This window comes from Anabas testudineus, chromosome 17, assembly GCF_900324465.2.
Source record: "Anabas testudineus chromosome 17, fAnaTes1.2, whole genome shotgun sequence".
NCBI classification, from domain to species: domain Eukaryota; kingdom Metazoa; phylum Chordata; class Actinopteri; order Anabantiformes; family Anabantidae; genus Anabas; species Anabas testudineus.
The window spans coordinates 14,631,774-14,653,476 of NC_046626.1; the positions used below are offsets into that span (position 1 = coordinate 14,631,774).

Here is a 21,703-nt window from a genome sequence, read left to right on the forward strand (position 1 = left end):
TGTAGCACCTTTACTGCTGATGATGCTGTAGGTCTACATACAAAACGTATGATATCTTTTTATAAAATAAATACAATATTAGACTGTACATTGTTGCAGACTGTACAAGTGTTTCACTTTTCTGTCTAAGGAGCAACCAGCCTTTAAAACCCATTCTGCAGAGTACTTTTGCTTGACACATATTGTTAACAAAACTATTTTGATTAATGACATATTTATTACTGGTTATTACAAGAGCGTGGTATGCTAAATATAGTACATTATAGACTACTATGGTGTGTTTGGTAATAATATCAGAATGTCAGTCACAATCAACTTGACTATTCATAACAGTGCAGAGTACAGTGTGAAACCGTAAAACCAATCATATCACTTTATTCAGATACAGAAAATTTACCACACATGACACACATACAATAAAATACTAAAAAGGATGACCATGTATTTGTACACTCTAGGTGAGCTGAAGTTTACAGTTCAGTGACTTCTCCTCACACACAGTCAATGAAGCCCTCAGATAAACATGCAGTTATGTTGTAATTGCAGTCAAGAGGTACTTCCTCTTACATTTGTTCTTTCCCTGCATACGAAATCAGTTCTTTGACAACATTTGGCAAATGCACATTCTATATATCCTCACTTCACCGAAAGCAGCAGCATGAAGAGAGGCAGCAAGACGATGGCTCCTCATCAGACTGGTATCTTCCAGACTCAGGCTGGTCACTGCACTCTCCCATGAAAGCCTGAAGCTGAGACACTGGCAGCTTATCTGACTGGTGATGCTGGAAAATAATAATTTCACAGTTGTACAAGCTATAAGATGCACTTATAAATAAAACATGTAAACTTAAAACATCTCTCTTCAGCAAGAGCTAAAAATATTTCACAGTGTGTGACTCAGACTGACCTTGATGGTCTCGTAGGTGTCAGTGATGAGAGCGATGAACAAGCTGAGCACCATGTAGATGAAGAGGGAGATATAGGAGTAGAGATAGAGTCTGCTGAAGAGCCACACCAAGTAGCTCTTGTCTCTCATCTTTAGGAAGGTTGCGTACATGTCGTCGCCATTGATGAGAGAGAAAAGGCACTCTGTCACCTTATCTAGTGTTCGGAACTGGAAAAAAAAATTATATTTTAGTGATAGATGAGTACACAGAAGAGATTATGTAAAGACATATTGAAATAATTCGGCCACAGTGACACTTGATATATTATGATGATAATTTACATACTTTGTCATGATACGGCCCAAGCACAATCCAACCACAGAAGCAGTATCCAAGGTAGATCATGGCTGCACAACAGCAAAATCGGATCACGTTTGGGAACGCTGCCCTCAGGGTTAATATTAAAATCTGGAAAGAGAATTAAGGTTTTTAGTCCCTTTGCTTTTTCAGCTTTCAGCAGGGTGGTTGATACTTTATACACAAACAAAAAGCAGTTAGTTCTTACATTGTATTTCTTGAAGAAACCAAGGTAGCGAATCACACCGACCCAGACGAGCATGGTGGCTGTTCCCAGCAAAATACTACAGACGTCATAGTTTGTCAGGAACTACAAAATGAAAGAAGAGACTAATATTTTTTTAAATAGATTTCTAAATACTGAGTGTTGACCAGTTAATTTTTGATGCAATCATAATACCTTTTACTAATCTCAAGCATTAAATCATTTAATCTCTGTCATAGCTTTCCATTTATTCTCATCCCAACATTATTCCAGTGAAAAATACGACATCATATAAATATATGATAATAAAACCAAAACCTTTGTTTGGATTCCAATTTTGAGCGCTGACCCAGCGATGGTCAACGTGTCACTGACAATGATGAGGATATACCAGCCATTTACAAACTCCATGCGGTCTGACCAAGACACTGTTTTATTGTAGTAAGTGTGGAAGAATATGTGAAACTCCTGTGAGAGAGAAATCAACATAGTGCAAAACACACACACACACACACACACACACACAAAACAAGTTAGACAGCAGCATGTGTGCTTGTTTGTACTTTACTTTTTTACTGATTGATTTTTGATATTATATAAATCCATGTCAACTTCCAGTTGTGTGCCGCATGTGTGAACGCACAATGTCCTGACCTGGAAATATAATTCAATAAGTTTATGGTTCAACAACGTAATGTCAACGATGCCAGGTCGCAGGTTCAATACCTATGATGCGCACTCAGACGCGCCGAAATAGCTCAGTTGGGAGAGCGTTAGACTGAAGATCTAAAGGTCCCTGGTTCGATCCCGGGTTTCGGCAGCGAATGGGAATATGTGTTTTTATTTTTATAAGAAGCTCCCTGGACATGATACTGAAACCTACACAGTAGCGCCGACATATTTACCGCATTATTACTTTTATTATTATGATATTAGTTATTATTATTGTTTATTTACTTTATTAATTACACCCCACTGCTGTAACTCTGTGCTGTTACTGCAACTTACAAACTGGAGTTTGACGCCATTGATGACAGATCGTGTGCAGAGGATGAGCGAGATGAAACAGGCGAGGATGACCCCAGAATCAAACAACAACAGCAGCATGTTGTCATTCTCTCCAGCTAGTGGTGAGAGCCACAGATTGCAGGTTAGTTGTCACATTATCACTTCTGTTTTCTATTTATAAGGATTAAAGAACAGTGCCTCTGTGCCCTCTGCTGGTTGTGGCAAGACATTACACATATGAGTGACTGTGTTGACATCATTGAGCATCAGCTGAGTTTGGGTAAAACTCACAGTTGCCTTCCACGTTCCAGTCTCTGCATTCATAGATTTTAACTGCATTGTCAACATGAACTTTTATCATTCCACTATGGGCACGGTTGTCGAACCCAATCTGCGTGAAAGCACATGAAAAAAGTTGGTTGCAGACACAGCACAGGCTCGTTTCTTAGCATGTCAAGTGTGATGGTACTATTACTTCATGCATTTCTATGCTGCTGTTTAGTAGAGGCTCAGATCAAGGTGTGGCACTGTCACCAACCATTATGTGGAAGTCATAACAATCTGGTAGCTCATGGTGCCGCACAGTCTGGAGATTGATGGTTTTCAGGGTAAGGTAGATGTTTACTGATAGCAGCCTGGACAGACAAACGTTTATTAGCACTCTTATCGCCAGAGCTTGAAACTGGTATTTTCAGTTTAGTCACCTTTTGAAGTCCAAAGAGAAGTTGGCATGTGTGGACAAGAGCGTGTTGTTGTGAAGCGGCTGAAGTGGGTAAATAGAAAAACAATCTGCAGGGAGGAAACAATCAAAAGCTGTTAGACTTCATTTCATAGCCTCATCATTCAGCATTCATTCATTCGACTACAGTAGACTATCCTGGACACTATGAGCTTCCTCTTTCCATTGAGTCACAAGTAAATCCACATTATGATTATTGTCCATTGTTGCTGTGACTCAGCTTCCAAAAATATATCACAGAAATATGCATTTAACTCCACACTCAATCCATGACAAATGAATATAGTTTTATAGTTCTGTGTCTTCATTTTGTGCTTTAATACCTTTTTCAACATGCGGATCAATGTCAAAGGTTTCGTTTTCAGGATCGATGCTGCTGTTTCTGTAAAACTCCTGACAAAGTGACAGAGGAGCGACCCCTCCATCGGCCCTCTCATACGCAAGATTACCTATGGTCAGGTTCTGGAGATGAATGTACTGAAATATGGAACATATGAAGAAGAGTAAAACACATTTTCACATGCAGTTAAATAATAAAGCAATGCTATGAGGTCTACATGTGACAGAACGGTACCCTGTTGTCATTACAGTAATCTGCAGCTTCAGTACCCTGTTGATAATGTAGTGGATATGATCGTACACATCTGCTTTTGTGTAAAGCGCATAGTTTCTCAGCTGCTGATCTTTGTATCCTTTGAGAAACAGATGCCTGAATGTCATCAGATTTTCATCTTTGAAGGTGACCATCATTTCGTTGCTCAAGCCAAAAGACACTAACTGATCAGAAGAGGAGGAAAAACATACATATGAAACAACTGGTTATCTCCCATCTGTGCATATTCACACTTAATGAAAATTCAGTTCTAACCAAATGTCTCTGTGCTACCTGGACTGTGATGATGGCGATTTTTAATATTTGTAACATCAGCTTCCATGGTTTGCGACCTCTGGCTCTGTATTTCTCACAGGGGTTCATGAAGAAGTACTTGAGCCTCCGCCTGAAGTTGTCCACCACCTTCGACTCCACGCCGTGAGTGCCGTGACTACATTTACAGTTGCCTTTTATCCTCCTCTCCTCAGAACTCACTAGAAGTTCAGAGTCATCCATTATACTGAAGTGCAGAGCAGAACACGATTTAGTCTCTGTGGAGGCAGTTTTGTTCGCGTTTGTCTTCACAGTTTTTGTCAAAGCTCTGATACATCTTGTGTTAGAAGGGCAAGTTCAGTCATTCCAGTCATTCTGATGTTTATCACACTCTCTCCTGCATTCGCCCACTGATATCTTTCTATCTTCTGTCCTAACATCTCAAATTACAAACTAATTTCACAAAAATAAGATATAGTGACCTGGAAAAAAACCTAAAAGGTGCGTTTCTGCATCAGTCAACTGTTGTAGCTCATCCAAAGCTCGTTGTTGTGGAGTGGTTTGAAATGTTGAGCATAAGTGACGCAGCAAATGTGCAGATTAGAACTAGAGATTAAACAAATCACTTCTTGTTCAATGTAACAGCTCACATAAAACTTAAAAACAATATTGTTTTACAACCTCTAGCTCTCTCTCCCTCTCTCTATACATATATGCATAGTGCACAATATGCATGATAATGATAAATGAATTACCTGATAACACCTGCAGTGCATCTGACACCCAGCAAGCCACTCGAGTAACTGAAGACTTTTTCTGCCGTCTGTGATGTGGCTCACTAAACCAGCCTTCACCACAATGACTGTCATTCCTCTGCGTCATATGAAGCTTTTCCAGTTTTTCCAAAGCAAGCAGCACCTAGTTAAAGCGTCTCAGCACACACTTCTGCAGCCTTTAAACAATAATTTTAATCTTTCTTCGTCTGGTAATATTGTATTTATTCATAAAAGATATCAAGAGTCGGGTTGCAACATTTACACTACATTAACTATTTCTAAACAACCACACAGTCACCAATGAGTTAAAAAACATGGACTATTCAAGGAAAACCTTCAGTATGCAACAGATACAGTAAGGTACATGACCAATGGATAGTAAGTGGACATGGTGTGCCTTTCACAACATGTACTGGGATTCATCAGTTCTGTAGTGATGTGAAGCAACTTCTAAAAGACTTAATCCAACACAGGAAGAAGTAGAAAACATTATTCAGAGCATCGCCAGTCTGCTCAAAGGCAGCATCTTAAAAGATCAGACTGCCTCATGACAGGCAGACATGCTGTATATTTGCTCAACTAATCGTTCCAGTGCAACTGTAGCTGCCACGTTTTATCAGTGTAAAGTCTATGAGGAAATCACATCTTTGTTAAAAGAAGAAGCGTAGGAAAGTGGAGTCGGAGGATGAGTCACATTTTCTTCTCGACATCCCAGACTGGGAACTGAAACTCTGTTTAAAGAATGAGTATCAGAAACTACTACTACTGCAAGTTTGCATTAAATGCATGTGCAGATGTGAACTTCATCGACTTGTATTTGGATCAAACACTTTCTGATTTAAATAATAATTTTGCCAGTTTCTTCTCTCTTTTATTCAAGCACAGTTTTTGCACACTTGCTTATTTTGAAACACAATAACATGTGGATTGTCACACCAAAACTAAAATGTACTAATTGGAACCGTTATCAAAATCCTTCAAATGACACTCAGACCCAGTGACAATATGTCCCTTTACTGTGTCTAATGCATGGTTTACAAAGTTGTAGTATATCCCACTGCCTAATTAAAGGCAAGAGCAACATATAAGCAACATATAGTTTGATTGTGTCCCTTTAACTGCATGAGAACTGTCCCTTTGACATGTGGGATGAGTTAAAAAATGCTCCTATGTGATGTTGGGGTGAGCGACCGTGACCGCAAGGGCTGGAAGTTTGGGTCGCCTCCACTGCTGGTGCATCCCTGTGCCGCCGCATCTATGTTGGAGGGGGATTCAACCATCACCTCATCCGGCAGCGGAGGAGCTCCTGGGTCTCCGGGTCTCGGGAGGCTGGCGGAAGTTGTGGAGGACGTTTCGGTGATGCTAGCGCCAGTGATAGAAGGCGAGTCTCCACCTTTCTGCAACGACGGCATATTAAGTGAGCTCGACATGTCTGAAGTTGAAGGACTTCGTTCTCCGTCCGGGTGGAACAGCAAAGTGGAGTTGTTTGAAAAGGTAGACAGGAGGTCGCTAGTTGTGCTGGGACTGCTGAGGTGGCTCTCAGATGAGCAACTGGAAGCACCTGCTGTGGAGTGGTGACAGAAGAAAACAGAAAGATTTGAATTATAGCACAAATTACATGTAATACGTTTCAAATACACAAAGTGTGTTTGTGCGTTGGCCTTCAAACCTCGGAGGGACTCCATCTTCTCATTTTTGGCCTTTTGCACCTCATCTGTGATCTTGGTAATGATAAAGTTTTGCGCGCGCAACTCCCGTATGGAGTCAATCAAGGCGTCCAGGCCGCGGGGGTTCTCAGCCAGGATGTCCAGCAGCATAGCTGTCCTCTTTGTCTGTGTGGTCCTACAGCCGATTTCCTCCGCATCGTCCCGGGTCAGGATCCTGCGAGAGCGCAGGTAGTCGAGGTGGCGTTCGGCGCGGATCTTGTCACAGAGGTAGTGCCGCAGTCTGGTCAGCACCTGGGAAAAAGAAGAGGAGCAAGTGAGCTGTCGAGGCCCTGAACAAGAAACTACAGCAGGTCCAGAGCAGGTGGTCTGTGATCAGCTGTGTCTGTGATCAGCTGTGTCTGTGATCAGCTGTGTCTGTTGTCTGTGGTAGTTTTTCTGTCCTAGTTTCAACTTCTGGACACACTTGTGAGTGTATTTCCTATAAAGTGCACCTCAGGAGCAGCCTGTTATCAGGAAGTGGCTACTGAGGATCCAAATAGCTAAATAAACACCAACAATGTGTTGTTATCGAATTTCATAGAGGACAGTGTGTTTATTTGGGCACAGAGAGGGTGTGGTAGGGTTATTTCCTCCTTCAACAGGCCTTTTAAACCCAAGGTACAAATAAACTGACAGCAGTGTAATAAATCTGTCATTTCCACACACACTCACTTGTCTTATCGGTTACTGGTTTGGAAACCAGATAAGTGTGAATGATCATACTCACGTCTTTTTTAATCTCTGCCATTTCATCTTCAGTGAGCTGAGGCACATCCATCCCACTCAGCAGCAACGTGAAAACCCAGGTGCTGACAAACGACGACTTAGAATAAGTTAGTAATCAGCTGATGATGAATAAAAACGACATCAATGGATCGGCTGGAAGCTTTAACAGATGCGGTTCTTCATGGTTTGTCGGTAAAAGGTGGCGTATCCACTGTCCATTCAAGCTTTGGCTTTCAACAAGCGAAAGGAAAATCCCCGGACTTCCGGATTGTGTCGAAGTTTGACGTCGACGCGAAACAGCCGCGTCGTCGGTTTCACAGTTACAGCTAATCGTGTAGATATTAGTGAAAAACTATCCAAGCTGATGCTGGTTTAAAATATCATGACAGGATGGAATAAAAAACTGCATCAAACTTTCTCCACACGAACCCGTTTATACAATTTCTAACACAGGTGAATTGCAATTCTGAGCACATCCAGTGGGGGGCGCTGCTGGAGCTCGCAGACAGCACACAGGTGCGACTCAAGACTGAACAGAGTCATATTATATAATATAATATTATATAATATAATGAAAGCATTAAAAGTAAATGCCACATTCTTAAATAACAGTAGATTGATAATATTAATGCATCTGTTGGCTGTATAACCAGCATTTCACTGTTTAGAGATGGAGCATCATTCGACTGCAGCTAGTTTGCCCCAGTTGATCCCAACGAAACATTAATTTGTCATAAAACATTATCTGATCTTCATCTAAGTCAAAAGTATTAACTCATATGATGTGGCTAAAATAATGACACAAAAAAAAACTTATTGAGTACAACTAAAACCATACCACTATTCCCGACTTAGAAGCGAGGCTCTTACATCTGTGTCCAGACAAATCTTCATTCAAATGTATTTTATTTTATAATTCAATGTAAATTATCTCTAATGTAACTGATAAAAACTCCTAGATATCTGAAAACTGACAAAGGACCCTAACCACACACAGTTTAATGTGCAGAGTCTATAAACAATGGCTGCCACTAGGTTAGTTTGTAATTGTGTTTTATTTTATAAATGTATGATATGCATTAGTAGACTTTAAATAGAAAGAGGGAAAACTAAATGTGTCTGTAGTGGCTCTACACATGACTAAGCAGTGCATCAGAAGAACCAAAATAACACTTCATTAAACTTTATATTGCAAAATGAAAGAGTAAATTCAAGAATATCAGAATCCTCACTTCCTTGTGATATGGCACAAAATATGAGCTACTCTATTAGTCGGTCCTCAGGGAGATTGTAGACTTGTTTTTATCATGTTCTACAACAGAGTTTAGCAGGAAAACCCCATCCCCAGAGAGCTACACCACTGCTAACCAGACACAAGGCCTTACGTAACCTCCCTGAATGATAATGATTTCAAATAGAGTGGAGAGACGAGCTCCAGTGACTGTGAGGCTGCTGTCAAATCCCAGTCGTTACTGGAGCAAGACTGCAACACAAAAACAGCCTTTAAATGTTGTGTTAAGGGGTGAAACCTTGCACAGAAACTGACAAACGGTGCCCACTTAGTTGTAGAAAAGCCTCACGATGATTCTCATTCTTCATGTAAAACAGCAGAGTGCAGCCGCCTGGAAACTTTGCTGCATCAGCTGTGAGAGATTCAGATGAACTCGGTGTACTGACTTGTGATTGACCTCTGCCGGGAAGCAGGACTCAAAGAAAGGCAGTCATTAATAGATGTGATGATGCAATCAACTGGATTGGCGTTCATATCTGTGCAGGCGGCCCCCATAGACATCCCAGTCTGCGGTACAGAGTGTGACCTGCTCTCCAATAAACAAGCTTGTCTCAGACCCACAGGTGTTTTGCACTCGGGAGGTTTTTCTTTCCTTTCAGTTCTCAGACAGCCATCCACAGAGTAGGAAAGAGTAGGACAGGACGATTGATACCACTGTCACGATTGTGTCAGGTACAACACTGCATCCAAAAGTATTTACCTTATCTTACCTTAAAGACTGGAAACAAATTATTATTCACTGGCAAAACAGCAGCTTTTAAAAATGAACCGGAAAATCGGGTAAATCTTACATTGGCATCTAATAAAAAAGACATTTCTGTTCAGTTTAATTGAAACCAAATTTATATTGGTCGGATATGGCACTATTTGCCAGTACATAGTGTTTTAATCTTTATTATAACGAATTATCATCACACAGATTTGACACCTGCTGCTCTGTCAGATGGAGTTCTGGCGTTGTTAGAAATAGAAAATGTCCGTTTAACGTGCAACTGTAATCCTTTCCTCGAGCTGCCTGTTACATATGCGAGGTTCCTCTTACCCAACATGGTTCCCTAAAAACTGGTGAATGCACCAAGCTCGTGCTTGTTTGCACTTCATCTGCCTGAGCTGGCATCGACTCAAACTGGCCCTTATAACCTCAGTTAGGTAAGGAGTTTGTACCAGACTGCTGTGCTCAGGCTCTTGTTCTCACACGGTACAGTATAATGAGGAGAAAGGCATTTTTAAATCTCATTGTTCTTTGATGTGGTGGAGGAGGATGCTTTTTATCCTGGCAGCTCTTTCAAAGAAACCGGCAGTGTTCATCCTTAAAGGAATGTTGCTGCAGGCATTGTTCAAGTTTTCTTTTTTCTCTCTACTTTTGTCTTTGGACACTTTTATTCACACCGAACCAAAGATTCTTGTGGTTCAAACATATCGGGAGGACCTTGTCTCCATTTACTGAAGTCAAACAAATCCAACCACACCCTAAAATTGTAGGTGACTGATGGGAATTTCATCTGTGACGTTTATCACCACCAAGGCTATAAAATATAAATACAGATCACACACAACATGCAACAGTCTAAACACTGTTTCACCTCAGATGGAAATCCAGTTGGTCATAGAAATATGTAGCTTCTCTACAATATTTATGTCAGAACTTGTGGTGCCCTGATGTTAAATCTCTTATGGGGCTTTTGTCTTTTACATAACTGTACATTATGTCATCTATATGTCAGACCATTGTGTCCTTTATTCAACCAAGTGAAGTCTTAATCTTTTAAAAACATACATAATACAATACTTCTTCAAAAGTTTCTTTACATTATTACTATTACTTCATTCATATTGGTATTCTGAAGTACAGGATACGTTAGTGAAACAACAGGTGGAATAACTGCATAAATAATAGATCATGGAGATCTATTATTAATAGATTAATAGATCTCCATTATAGAGCAACCAAAAACACATTCCTGCAGTCGCCCATTAATTCCACAGATTCTGATTAAATTATGCTGGATGCAATTAAATGCAACATCTCTGGACGTCTTATCAGGCATCCCACATCAAGCCAGGTCCTAGTTTACCTGTTGAATTAGTTTTATTCAGGGTTGAAAAGTTTGATGTTATGCAACTTGTTTGTAAAAATGAAAATGACAATTGTATTGGTAGGTTAAGTCCTGGAAGAGTGAGGGTTGAACAGGGTGGTTCTCGGCTCACTTGGATTGTGAGGCAAGGGGCGGGGGTGCCGGGCTTCTTATGGGCTTATGGGAGGACGCACAGAGGAGCATTCCTCTCATAGTATCAGGACACCTCTTCAGCTCATGCATACGTCAGTTCTGCTCGGAGAGTATAAAAGGACATGACAACTCCAAAAGACGCAGAGCAAGCTCTCATCTATTTACTGCCAGGGCTGGAGGAGATTATTCCCTCAGAGAAGGTTGATTCAAACTCCGAAGATGTGGAAAGTATTTGTCTTTGTGATCATCTTCGCCACACCGGTGAGAAAATAATCAGAGCTGATTCATAAGTAGCTTTTGTAGCTGTTGTAATATGACCGCTTTTGAAAGCATGGAAGCTTGTTTGATTAAAAATGTTATGATTCTGTGACTCAGGTGTCATCCTCGTGTTCCAAAGACTGCCACTGTCCTCCTGAAGTGCCCAGATGTGCAGCAGGAGTCAGTCTTATTCTGGACGGGTGTGGATGCTGTAAAGTTTGTGCTCAGCAGCTCTTTGAAGACTGCAGCAAGACACAGCCATGTGACCACACAAAGGGACTGGAGTGCAACTTTGGAAGTGGATTTGGTTCTGCTAAGGGAATCTGTCGAGGTACAATGACTTAATATCTGCTGTGGTCTCTTTTCTTGATGAACTCTCTGTACATGTCACCTCACTACTGTTTCCCTAAAACAGCTAAATTAGATGGGAGAACATGCGAGTACAACAATAAGATCTACCAGAATGGTGAAATCTTCCGTCCAAACTGCAAACACCAGTGCACATGCATGGATGGTGCTGTTGGATGCGTCTCGCTGTGCCCACACGAGCTCTTGCTGCCTAGACTGGGTTGTGCCAAACCCCAGCGAGTGAAGGTACGAGGACAGTGCTGTGAACAGGTCATCTGCCCCGAGGAAACAAAGTCAAAAAGCTCGGAGGTAAAGAAGCACAGCAGAGACAGAGCGTCTGAAGATGACTCCAGTGAGAATGATTTTATCCCTGTGAGGAGAGGAAAAGCAAAGTCTTTACCAGGTGAGCGGTTTTACTCAGTGGCTTTACTAGTGAAAAATAATAATAGTCTAAAAAGACAAAGATTCACATTCAACTACAAATGTAGTAACAGACATGGGGTTTAAAATAATAATAAAAAAAAAAATTATTATTATTGTTGCTTTTTCCACTGTACAGCTTTCAGAAGTCATGCAGTGGGTCACATGGTTGCCAGCAGAGTTAGGTGTGTGCCACAGACCTCCGCCTGGTCACCCTGCTCCAAAACCTGTGGCACTGGATGGTCAATGAGGAAGACCAACAACAACAACCGGTGCAAACTGGTGATAGAGACTCAGATCTGTGAAGTTCGTCCATGCAACCAAAGGACCTTCAGCAGATTAAAGGTACAGTTCAAACCTTTTTTTATTTTAAAAATGAATTTTTATTATTTGCTGACATGTTGGTCTGCACAGTTAGCACCTGTATGGAACTATCTGGTGATGTTTAATGCATGCTTTTGATGTTTTCTAACAGAAAGGACAAAAATGTAAGCACATAGGAAAGGCCAGTCATCCAGGTAAACCGCACTACTCAGGCTGCCATAGCCTGAAGACGTTCCAGCCCACGTAATGTGGGACCATGCAAAAAAGGAGAAATGATCAAACAGGCGATGATGAAGATCATTGAGTCTTGTAAATGTGACCTCAACTTCTCAGACAGAAATGAAAAGACACCTGTCTTTTACAGACACATGACATGAGGCACTATGAGGTTGCAAACCGATACAGGAGGGAACTTAATGAACTACAGTGAATTGTTCATGATATTTGCTTCATAACTATGGAGCCTTGGGGTTTGCTTCTCTGTGAAGCTGTTTTACATTATGAGAATTCTTATTTTTTGTAGTTAAACCAAAATTATCTTCTTTTTTTCACACACAACTTTTTTTACAACTCATGACAAAACAGTGCTTACACAGGAAGTACACAGTGCTGCCATGTTACTGTTGAACTACTGTAACTTATTTATATGGATTCATGTTTCAAATTTCACTTTGTGTATTATTAGATTTATCAGTAAATATTGCCGAATAATACTCATTTGACATTGTGATTTCTACACTTGCTTGTCTATCAAATGCTGATGTATGAACGAAGGCTGTAATTAGGCCAATGAACTAAATATGAATTTTGAATTTCAGGATTACACTTTTAATAAATAAACAGAATAAAACCAAGTACAGTTTGGCATTTTTAAAGTGGGACAAAAAGTAAAAATATAATTTTATTGCTACAATAATAAATGAATGAATGAATGAATGAATGAATGAATGAATGAATGAATGAATGAACTAAACCGTTTCTTCTGCATCTGGCTGACCCACTTCTGGGAGGAAATGCATGTCTCTGAATAGTTTAAGGAATGGCTGTAATGTAAACCTCTGAGTGGTTTTCCTGCTGTTGGACAGATGCTAGGCACAAACCACATATTTTTTAGTTTTTTGAAAGTTAAAGGGGAGCAGAGAATAATCTAATCCTAACACACAGATTTATTATGTACAGACTGGAGGACAATCTCATGTATAATCCTGAATCGGAAATTTGTTGTTCCTGTGAGCACGTAAGCTCCAACATGCTGTTGTATTGTGATACTAAAGAAAAGAGCCAGAAGTCAGATGTAAGCTCATTTTCCAGAGAACAGCTGAAGAAGCCAAATTCCCAAACTATGATCAACAGAATTACGTAAAAAGGCAAGAACAGCAGAGCGAGAACAAGAGCAAAAGGAAAAACAGGAGTGCTGACGCATGCACAGATGAAATGGTTCCATCTCCTGACAGAGAACACAATAGAGCTTTGTCTCTGGGAACTTGAGAGGAGCACTGCTCACTCTGGGAATATGTCAATTGCAAAGACACGTATGAGCCTCGCAGACATCTGGACTCTGAAGTTTATCAAAATATGGGTGTGCAAATGAAATAACAGAAAATAAAATTACAGCCTGGTGCAAAACAAACAGTTCAAGTTTTAGGTAAATCATGCTGCAGCAGACACCTTTTTCTCTTGTGCCCCTGAGCTTCAGTAAAACAAACATATTTATTTCAAAAGCATAAGAGCTAACCAGCTTCAGCGGTTTGGAAATATCCCAGTGTTGCATGTATCTTAGTAATTATGTTTGAAACCCTAAAGGCACAGACTTCACAACTGACAGCTTAACAATTGATTTTCAGTCTAATTCATCTCAGTCCAGCTGAGAATCAGAGAACAAAAACACATTATATATCATATATCACATCCACTGATCAATACAAATACAACATACACAAGATGTTTTTGAAAGTCTGCTGGAAAACTGTGAAGTGAGCCTTTTGTGTGTCGGGGATCAGATGTGTCAATTACAGTGGAACTCTGAGGATTTTAATGGGATTAAATCTTGAGCATATTCATGTTTAAATGGGGCCCTCATGTTAAGTAAGTTTACCACAGATCCACAAGACACACGACTTTCAAGCACTGCTTGCGTTCATTAACAATTCCATTATAGGCTTGTGAACAGTTTACAATAAAGCAAATAAATGAGTCTGATCTGGAGCCAGTTGCATAAAGACAGACATGGTTTTGGCTTTCAACTGACATCAATTATTTAGCAGTGAGAGCAAAAAATCTCCATTGTGATTACAGTTAATTTCTTGTTTTATCCAACATACAATACAAAACTAAAAAGGTATTCCATTTGTGTTCACTGGAACACCTAAGGATTTTAAAAGAAGTCATACACTATAAATATAAGAGGACTTAATCTGTCCTTACACCCTGCAATTAGAAAGGGAAAAACCCCTACAAAAAACATTTAACACAAAAAGAAAAAATGGAAGAAACTTCAGGAAGAGCACCAGAGGAGGAATCCCCTTTCCAGGACAGAGACATGCAATAGAATTAGAATTCAAACATATTGCACAAGTATATTTTTGCCAAAATAAGTGGGTTTGTGGCTACTTTTAGTAAGTCTAAATCACTCATCTGTCATCTGACAGATTTTCTTCATCAGACAAGTCAACAATCTGAGACAAGTGTCAAGTTTAGGATTGCTTAAACTACATCTATGCAACTCATCCTTGAATAAAACATAATAGCACCAAAGGTTCACAGTACAAAATTTGCATCCACGAGAAAATATTATGTAATGTCTCTTGGGACATGGAGTGAAAACAGGTATTGAAACCTCTCATAACAGCAGCAGATTTCCCTTATATCTGTATAAGAAGTTGCCAGCTGAAAGTAGATGTCAAAGATATCCCAAATCTATCAAAAATACGTTTTTACTAACTCTAAAATCGATGTAGATTCCTGCTTTTATCCTCTTTTAAAAATGGTCTTACAATTATATAACACCACATAAACCCTCACATGCAAACAAATTAAATCCTAATCATTTTAGAAAGTATGAAGACCCAAAACTTGATGTTTGCAGTCCCTCATCAAACATTGTCTTATAAGAGTTTTTGAGGAAATCAACATAGTTTTGAATACTTTGTTTGTGGCTCTCCGATTGGTCCAGGCTGAGCTGCAGATCCTTCAGACGTACCTCAAACTGTTTCTCTACCTACAGATTACGACAACAGAATTAATCAGATAATGGCTCCACAACAATACATCTCAGTTTGTATGAATTCGTTTTTTTTAATTTTGTAAAATGGCAAATACTCACAGTGAGCTTGCTCTGGCGAAGAAGCCTCAGCTCATTATCTCTTCTACTTTTCTCTGCTTCCAGCTCTAGGACTTTGGTCCGAAGGGCCTCTTCTCTGGTGAGTGCCTGTTCTTTTACCTTGTTGACCTGCAGAAATGGATAAACTCAAGATTATTTAAAAAAGTGAAATACATCATGTCCTCTGTTTCATATCTTCCTTATCAAGAAACTCTTTATCTGGATTCTTCATAGCAAAAAGCACAAAATAAATATACAAATATGGCCAATATTCCATGATCTGGTGGCTTGATCATACTGCATCATAACAAATCAGTGACACAGTATGGCAGTAGAGGTGCATGAATATGCCACTAATTAACATCTTTAAGCAAAAGGCACTGATGCTGAGGGAGCCTGAACGCCGATGATGAGGAGTGGTGCATGGTGTTGAGTGGGGGTCCGCCGATCTTGACACCAGATGATTTTAGTGTTGGCTGTTCACCTCTTGTGGATAGGTGTCTCCAAGGGGGGGGGGGGGGGGGGGGGGGTGTGTAACAGTGCTTTTAGGGCTCATGGTCTGGGCATCGTGGTGATGCTGGGGCCTACTGAAAATCATCTCTCATCATGTGTTGTGGCACATGGTTAAAGACAGAAATTGACTTTTTTGCAAAGCTTACCACTAAAAGATTACCAAAAAATAAGGTTGCAACTAATGACATGGTATCTTATTAAAACTAGTGACTGTTTTTGTAGTTTTCTGATTGAATCCAATGGGTGTTTTTTAGTTGATTAATCATTTAGCTACCTTAATAAATAATAATGACAACTTCTTTCACATTTTTTTTACATGAAATATATGATGACTATAAGGAACCATTTCAATATTTAACTTCCACCTTATGAAAGAGTACTTGGCTCTGACCATTTCTGAAGCAACCCAACATTAGTATGATGGTGCTGGTTGTAATCGCTGGCAGACATATAAACCAACAATCATACAAAACTCACTGTAATAGAGATTTGTTCTACTGTCTCAGTCTTGTATCAGGTTTATAAAGTGAGGAAATTACATTTTTTGCATTTTTAGTATATCAAGTTTTACTACAATCTGCTCCACAGTTGCACACTAGCAAGGACAAAACCAAGGACTGTCTTTGAGCTGTACCTGCTGTTTGACATCTGATAAAGCTGCCTCCATCTGCCTGCTGAGAGCCTGACACTCTGACGAGCGTTGATCCAGCTGCCGATTACTGTAGCTTAGAGCTTCCTCTTGATCTGTGAGCCTCTGTACAAGCACCATGTTCTCCTGCTGAAGCCTATCCACCTGCCTACAAATAAACACACAAACACAGGCATTAACACGTTTGGAAAGATAAGGTAGGAAATTCAAGGCTTGACTTTCTGGTGTGGAGAAATGAACTGGAAGCTGACATTAGGAGAAGCCGTACGTTTGTAGAGAATTCACTTTGGCTTGAAGTTGTAAATTGGCCTCATGAATGGATTCTTTCATCTCCGCAGATGATCTGAGCTGTTTTGTTTGACTCTCCATCTGTATGTGCAAAAAAAAGTAAAAATTGCTATTTTTATAATCGTCTGCCTTGTGTACAAACAAATGGACTAAAAAAATGAGGGTTTCAAACACAAAGCAGGCACTTTTCAAAACACCAATTCCACATTACCATAGGACAAAACACAAAAATACAAAATTAGGTACAGGTGGCGTAAAGATTTTCTGATTATCACTGCAATCACTGAATTTTTATCACAAACAACAACAGAACCAGAGTACGTGTTACACCTTTGGGTTGTACTACCACCTAGTGGTCAGATGGAAGGGTGGACTATGTTTTACATTCTCAGACCGGCACGTCTCACATTGCACACCTTAACCTGCAGTTGCCTAATGGACTCTGACTTTTCTGAGCATTTCATCTCTGTGCGTCGCAGGTTCTCCTGGCCATTGAAGAGACTTTGCTCAGCTGCCCTCAGTAACTCGGGATAAGCCTTCAATTCCTCCACACGCCCCTGGAGCTCCTGCCTCAGCTGGGCTCCAGAGGAGGATGACAGAAGGAGTGCAGTGTTGGGGAACAGACAAAGTATTAGCCTAACAAATTATCACAGCTGTCACAGGAAACTGACTGCTCACAGATGCATGTGATTGTTTAAGCATCTTCCTTAGACTGAGCTTTGGCAGTAGCCAGTTGAAGTGTTTTACTGCCCATAATTACTTTAGGAAGTATGACAATTTAATAAAACACATGCAGGTCCAAGTACAAACGTTGTACAGCTGAAAAAGTAAGTAAGTCAGTAAATCTAAGCACAGTGACTGCCCATTCATTAGCAGGAGAAATAGTGCTGCACACTGAGTGCAACAACATTGTTAGAATTTATTATAAGAGTTAGTCATGTGAAATATTTTAGCTATTACATATATATGCTGTTAGTTCTTACGATTTGTTGACATTAAAAGATAATAAATACAATATAAAATAATAAATGAGAATACATTCAAGGATATGTTACTATAGTGAGACAGAGAGTGTTACCTTTTCAACTTCTGTGTCTTTTCCATCTTGTGTTTTCTTGGTGTCTCTTAGAACATTTGCATATTTTATCCTCAGATCCTCTATCTCAGCTTGAAGCTCTGCAACCTAGAAAAAAACATTAAAATGCACAGAACGGTATAATCTAGCCTGCTGTGTCTCTCCCTGTACTACTGCTGAATCATTCATTCTGCAAACTCAACAGACCACATTCAGCGTTACTCTGAAATGCAAATACAAGGCTGGTTAGAATGAGCTGATATAATGACTATGATCATAATTCTCTTTTTTGTGGAGGACTTTTGAAAACACTGTTTTTCTAACTTCAGTCAGAGCCTAAAAACAAAAGTAAGTGAATAGTAAAAATAGAACAGAGTTAGAAAGAAGAGACGAAAAGTTTAGAATTTGTCTGTAAAAAAAAACAAAGCCCAGCAGTTAAGTCTTAAAACCTTGTGTTTTGATTTGAACCCAATGTTTACATATAATAAGTTGTGTACTCTGGAGCCTCTTTTCTTTCAGGTAAATAAATAAAAACTAAACTATAAAATGAATAAGTACAAGTCTACCTGATACTGGCACTGTTCGACTTGATGTTTTCTCTCCTGGGATACAACTTTCTCTTCTACCAGAGCCGACTCACAGTCAGCCAGCTGCTGCTCCAACTGAGCAACAGATGCCTTCAGCCACACAAAACATTAAAATCAGCTTAGTGATGGAAAATAAAAGACAAGCATAAAGTAATTTCTTGTACTTGAGCATGTAGGCAGTTTAACATACATAGATCCAGCAATAATTAACAATATTACACAGTAGTGTAGTAGATTTATCTGTCATTTGAACTTCATACCAATTGGAAATATTATTATAATTATGAACATGTTTATTCAGCATATTATTTTTTTTATTTTCACAGTAATTAACATAAACAAGCCGTTTGGCAGCTTGTACCTTAAGTGCTGCATTATTGATGCTGAGGTCTCCATTTTCAGTGCTGAGCTTTTCAACTCGTTGCATCACAGCTTCGTTAGCTGTGCTGAACTTTTCCTTCGTCTCCTGCAGCTTTACTGTCAAGTCTGTGATATGACTTAATTGGAGATGCATTCAGTAGTGAAAGCTGTTAGTTCCCACATGTGTGTCATTTTGCATTGTATATATAAATCAATCATGTGTGAACTGACCAACCTTTTCAATAAATCTGCATGAGCCACAAGTTTGTCCTTCTCATCTTCCATCTGCTCCATTTGCTTTTTCTTGGAATCTCTTTCTAAACAGGCTTTGGCCAACTGAGCATCCTTCATTCAACGAAGAGAAAAAAAACAAACAATCAAACTTAGGTAGGATAGTGTGTATGTCTGTACTACATACTGTATCACAAAAAAAGACAATAAAGAAATTCAGACACTTTAACTTCACTATAACTTCATACCTTTTCCTTCAGCTGTGCATAGCATTTCTCAATGGCAGCTTCAAATCTCTCAGCCCTCAGCTTCTGTGCCCGAGTGGCTTTCTTGAGAGATTCTTTGTCCTTTGATGCCTTCTCAGTGAAAGAAGTGATTGAGTCTTTTAGTTCATCAATCTGTATCTTCTGCTCAGTCAAGGTTCTCTCCAGAGTCTGACAGATACCAAGAACACACAATGAATTTCTAACATTATAAAACAGCTTGAAAACCTTTTGGAGAAACATTAACTCATAAAGCGCTCAGGTGTGTACCCGCAGCTGTACAGTCAGACGATTGTTCTCGGCTTCCTTGCTGCGCAGCTGCTCCTGCAGGTGAGCACGAGTCGCCTCCACAGACTTAGTCATGTTAACTGCAGTCTTTATATTCTCCTGTGAAAACCATTATAAACTGATGTTGAAAAGGGTATTCTTTGCATTTTAAGCATGTGCAAGCACACCGACACAAAAACCTCTGCTGTGCTTACCTGCTCTTCTCTCCGCAGATCCATCAGTTGTTCAACTCGTCTTTCTGTCTCACTCAAATCTCTTTTTAAAAGCTTGGGTAGAAAAATGACAGTGATCATGACATGATTTGTGAGGGAAATCTGTATAACGTTTTTTAAGTTCTCATGCTATAAAAGTGCAGTCAGTCAGTTCACACAGAAGGTGCCTGTCTGTCAAGTCTTTCAATTATCACAATAATTCAGTACAAAATGTGTCTATTCTGTGTAAAAGCCCATTGACATTTGACAAAACTCTTACTCTCTAAACCATCCAAAACACTACACAGTATAGTCCATTAACCTTGCATGAGCAGATTAACCCTTTTCACAGACTAAATGTTCAACCACGTTGCTATAATTTAAGCGCAAAGCTAAATTTACTTACATTTTACACAATAAATTCTTTGCTTTCAAATTGCTTAAGACACTAACCTCATTTTCACTTTCAGCCTGTGTGATCTTCTTCATTAACATGTCAATTTGCTGGTTGGCAACAGTTTGGACAGTCTTTAAGAAAAGATAGAAGCTAGTTAGAGCAGACACATTAAAATAATTCAAATTCAAAGAATAATACAGTATAGTGTGACCAACCTCTGCTTCCTGAAGCTGTTTCAATTTCTGTCGAACAGATTTATTTATTCGTCTAAAATCCTCCAACTTCTCCAGCAAAAGTTTTCTTTGTCTTGTAATTTGGCACTTGCCTGTGCGAGTCTGTCTTGAGTCCTTGTTTGACACCACAAGAAATTAAAGGTATATCAAAATATATGTTTCATTTTTGTCTCCCACACGAATGGTTCATGCCCTAATTTGTTTTATGTATACCTACAGAAATTGTATCTTCTATGGCATCTCTAAAAGACACAAGTTGTATGGCAGCAGAGTTCGCGGCTGCTTCTGCATCCATCAGTACTTTCAGGAAAGGGCTTTTGCCATCGGCAACATCTCCACGACTATATGAAAAACTGGGAGGCAAGAAAGTAAGTTTAAATCCATTAGGCTGGGGCTGCAAGTGGGTGGCTATTTCACCCCATAGATCGGGCTGTATGTTCAAATGTTCATGTATATTTGGATCTTACCGACTAATGTTAACCTCGGGGGTTCTTGTGTTGCGAGAGCTCAGTGCCCTGCTTCTTCTCCCAGGCTCCTGAGACCGATCTAAATCACCACGACTCAGAGTCACATCCTCTGTCACAGAGCTGAAACCAAGGGGGGGACTATGGAGTTCACCCTCAGGAGACATGCCTCTTACTACTGGTTAAACAGCACACAGTTTAAGTTCATTTTACCATAGAGAAAAGGGCAGTGAGTGAAGTCACAGTAATATCAGTTTTAATATTAGTTAATGACACTCTAAAGCTTAGTTTGCACATTACTATGAAGGACAGACCACTAGGTTGTCAAGCAAGCTAACTTAGCTTAGCCCATAGCAACAGACAGCCGACAGGAACAGTGGCTGATAAGCTTTATATAAAAATACCAGCTGAAGCAACATCAATAAAATCTGCATCGTGGCTGTTAAAAGTGAAGCCTGTTGATGCCTTACAAACCAATATCACTAATAAAGTCAATTATTATCTATCTAATTATTAGATCACTTACGTTTCGCCTTGTGACCGTTGTAAATGCTCTTATTCTGGAGAGCCCGCCTCTTAAACCGGTCGAATCGGATTGGTTAGCTCTGAAGCGACGTAATCAAACCGACTTGTTTTCTCGCAGCTGATTTGTTCTCTGGAGGCAGAGTAGGCGGGACAATTTTTGATTAAAGTCACGAACGGCCAAT

The 21,703-nt window shown here is 39.7% G+C and overlaps 4 protein-coding genes and 1 non-coding gene across 8 annotated transcripts; 2 read left to right on the forward strand and 3 right to left on the reverse strand.

The window, feature by feature from the left end:
- Positions 1-117: 117 nt before the first annotated feature.
- mcoln3a (mucolipin 3a) lies at positions 118-4,958 on the reverse strand. 2 transcript variants are annotated; one of them, XM_026373968.1, is made up of 13 exons: positions 4,817-4,958; positions 4,083-4,339; positions 3,806-3,973; positions 3,520-3,673; positions 3,162-3,246; positions 2,996-3,092; positions 2,749-2,848; positions 2,458-2,573; positions 1,768-1,917; positions 1,453-1,554; positions 1,233-1,355; positions 908-1,114; positions 118-782 (listed from the first exon to the last, which is right to left on the reverse strand). In XM_026373968.1, the coding sequence occupies exons 1-13, from the start codon at positions 4,941-4,943 to the stop codon at positions 642-644; spliced, it is 1,827 nt and encodes a 608-aa protein (XP_026229753.1). In that variant the 5' UTR covers positions 4,944-4,958; the 3' UTR covers positions 118-641. The 2 variants fall into 2 exon arrangements, with proteins under 2 accessions (XP_026229753.1, XP_026229754.1); XM_026373969.1 differs by having other exon boundaries at positions 4,083-4,308; positions 4,817-4,906.
- trnaf-gaa lies at positions 2,197-2,269 on the forward strand. The gene has a single exon. It is a non-coding gene; the product is annotated as a tRNA-Phe (tRNA).
- Positions 4,959-5,038: 80 nt separating the features above from the next.
- On the reverse strand, positions 5,039-7,699 carry bcl10 (BCL10 immune signaling adaptor). Of its 2 annotated transcripts, none has more exons than XM_026374034.1 (3): positions 7,271-7,699; positions 6,507-6,795; positions 5,039-6,398 (listed from the first exon to the last, which is right to left on the reverse strand). In XM_026374034.1, exons 1-3 carry the CDS (start codon positions 7,319-7,321, stop codon positions 5,992-5,994), a joined length of 747 nt encoding a protein of 248 aa, XP_026229819.1. In that variant the 5' UTR covers positions 7,322-7,699; the 3' UTR covers positions 5,039-5,991. The 2 variants fall into 2 exon arrangements, with proteins under 2 accessions (XP_026229819.1, XP_026229818.1); XM_026374033.2 differs by having other exon boundaries at positions 5,039-6,401; positions 7,271-7,694.
- Positions 7,700-10,898: 3,199 nt separating this feature from the next.
- LOC113171572 (CCN family member 1-like) lies at positions 10,899-13,027 on the forward strand. Its single transcript, XM_026374027.1, has 5 exons — positions 10,899-11,049; positions 11,164-11,377; positions 11,462-11,797; positions 11,954-12,159; positions 12,290-13,027. The coding sequence occupies exons 1-5, from the start codon at positions 11,008-11,010 to the stop codon at positions 12,383-12,385; spliced, it is 894 nt and encodes a 297-aa protein (XP_026229812.1). The 5' UTR covers positions 10,899-11,007; the 3' UTR covers positions 12,386-13,027.
- Positions 13,028-13,079: 52 nt separating this feature from the next.
- Positions 13,080-21,575, reverse strand: LOC113171534 (outer dense fiber protein 2-like). Of its 2 annotated transcripts, XM_026373960.1 has the most exons (17): positions 21,523-21,575; positions 21,000-21,174; positions 20,750-20,885; positions 20,515-20,646; positions 20,356-20,430; positions 19,906-19,977; positions 19,694-19,810; positions 19,409-19,594; positions 19,165-19,274; positions 18,931-19,066; positions 18,549-18,659; positions 17,986-18,090; positions 17,324-17,482; positions 16,888-16,988; positions 16,605-16,767; positions 15,461-15,586; positions 13,080-15,355 (listed from the first exon to the last, which is right to left on the reverse strand). In XM_026373960.1, the coding sequence occupies exons 2-17, from the start codon at positions 21,161-21,163 to the stop codon at positions 15,182-15,184; spliced, it is 2,067 nt and encodes a 688-aa protein (XP_026229745.1). In that variant the 5' UTR covers positions 21,164-21,174; positions 21,523-21,575; the 3' UTR covers positions 13,080-15,181. The 2 variants fall into 2 exon arrangements, with proteins under 2 accessions (XP_026229745.1, XP_026229746.1); XM_026373961.1 differs by lacking the exon at positions 17,324-17,482.
- Positions 21,576-21,703: the final 128 nt, after the last annotated feature.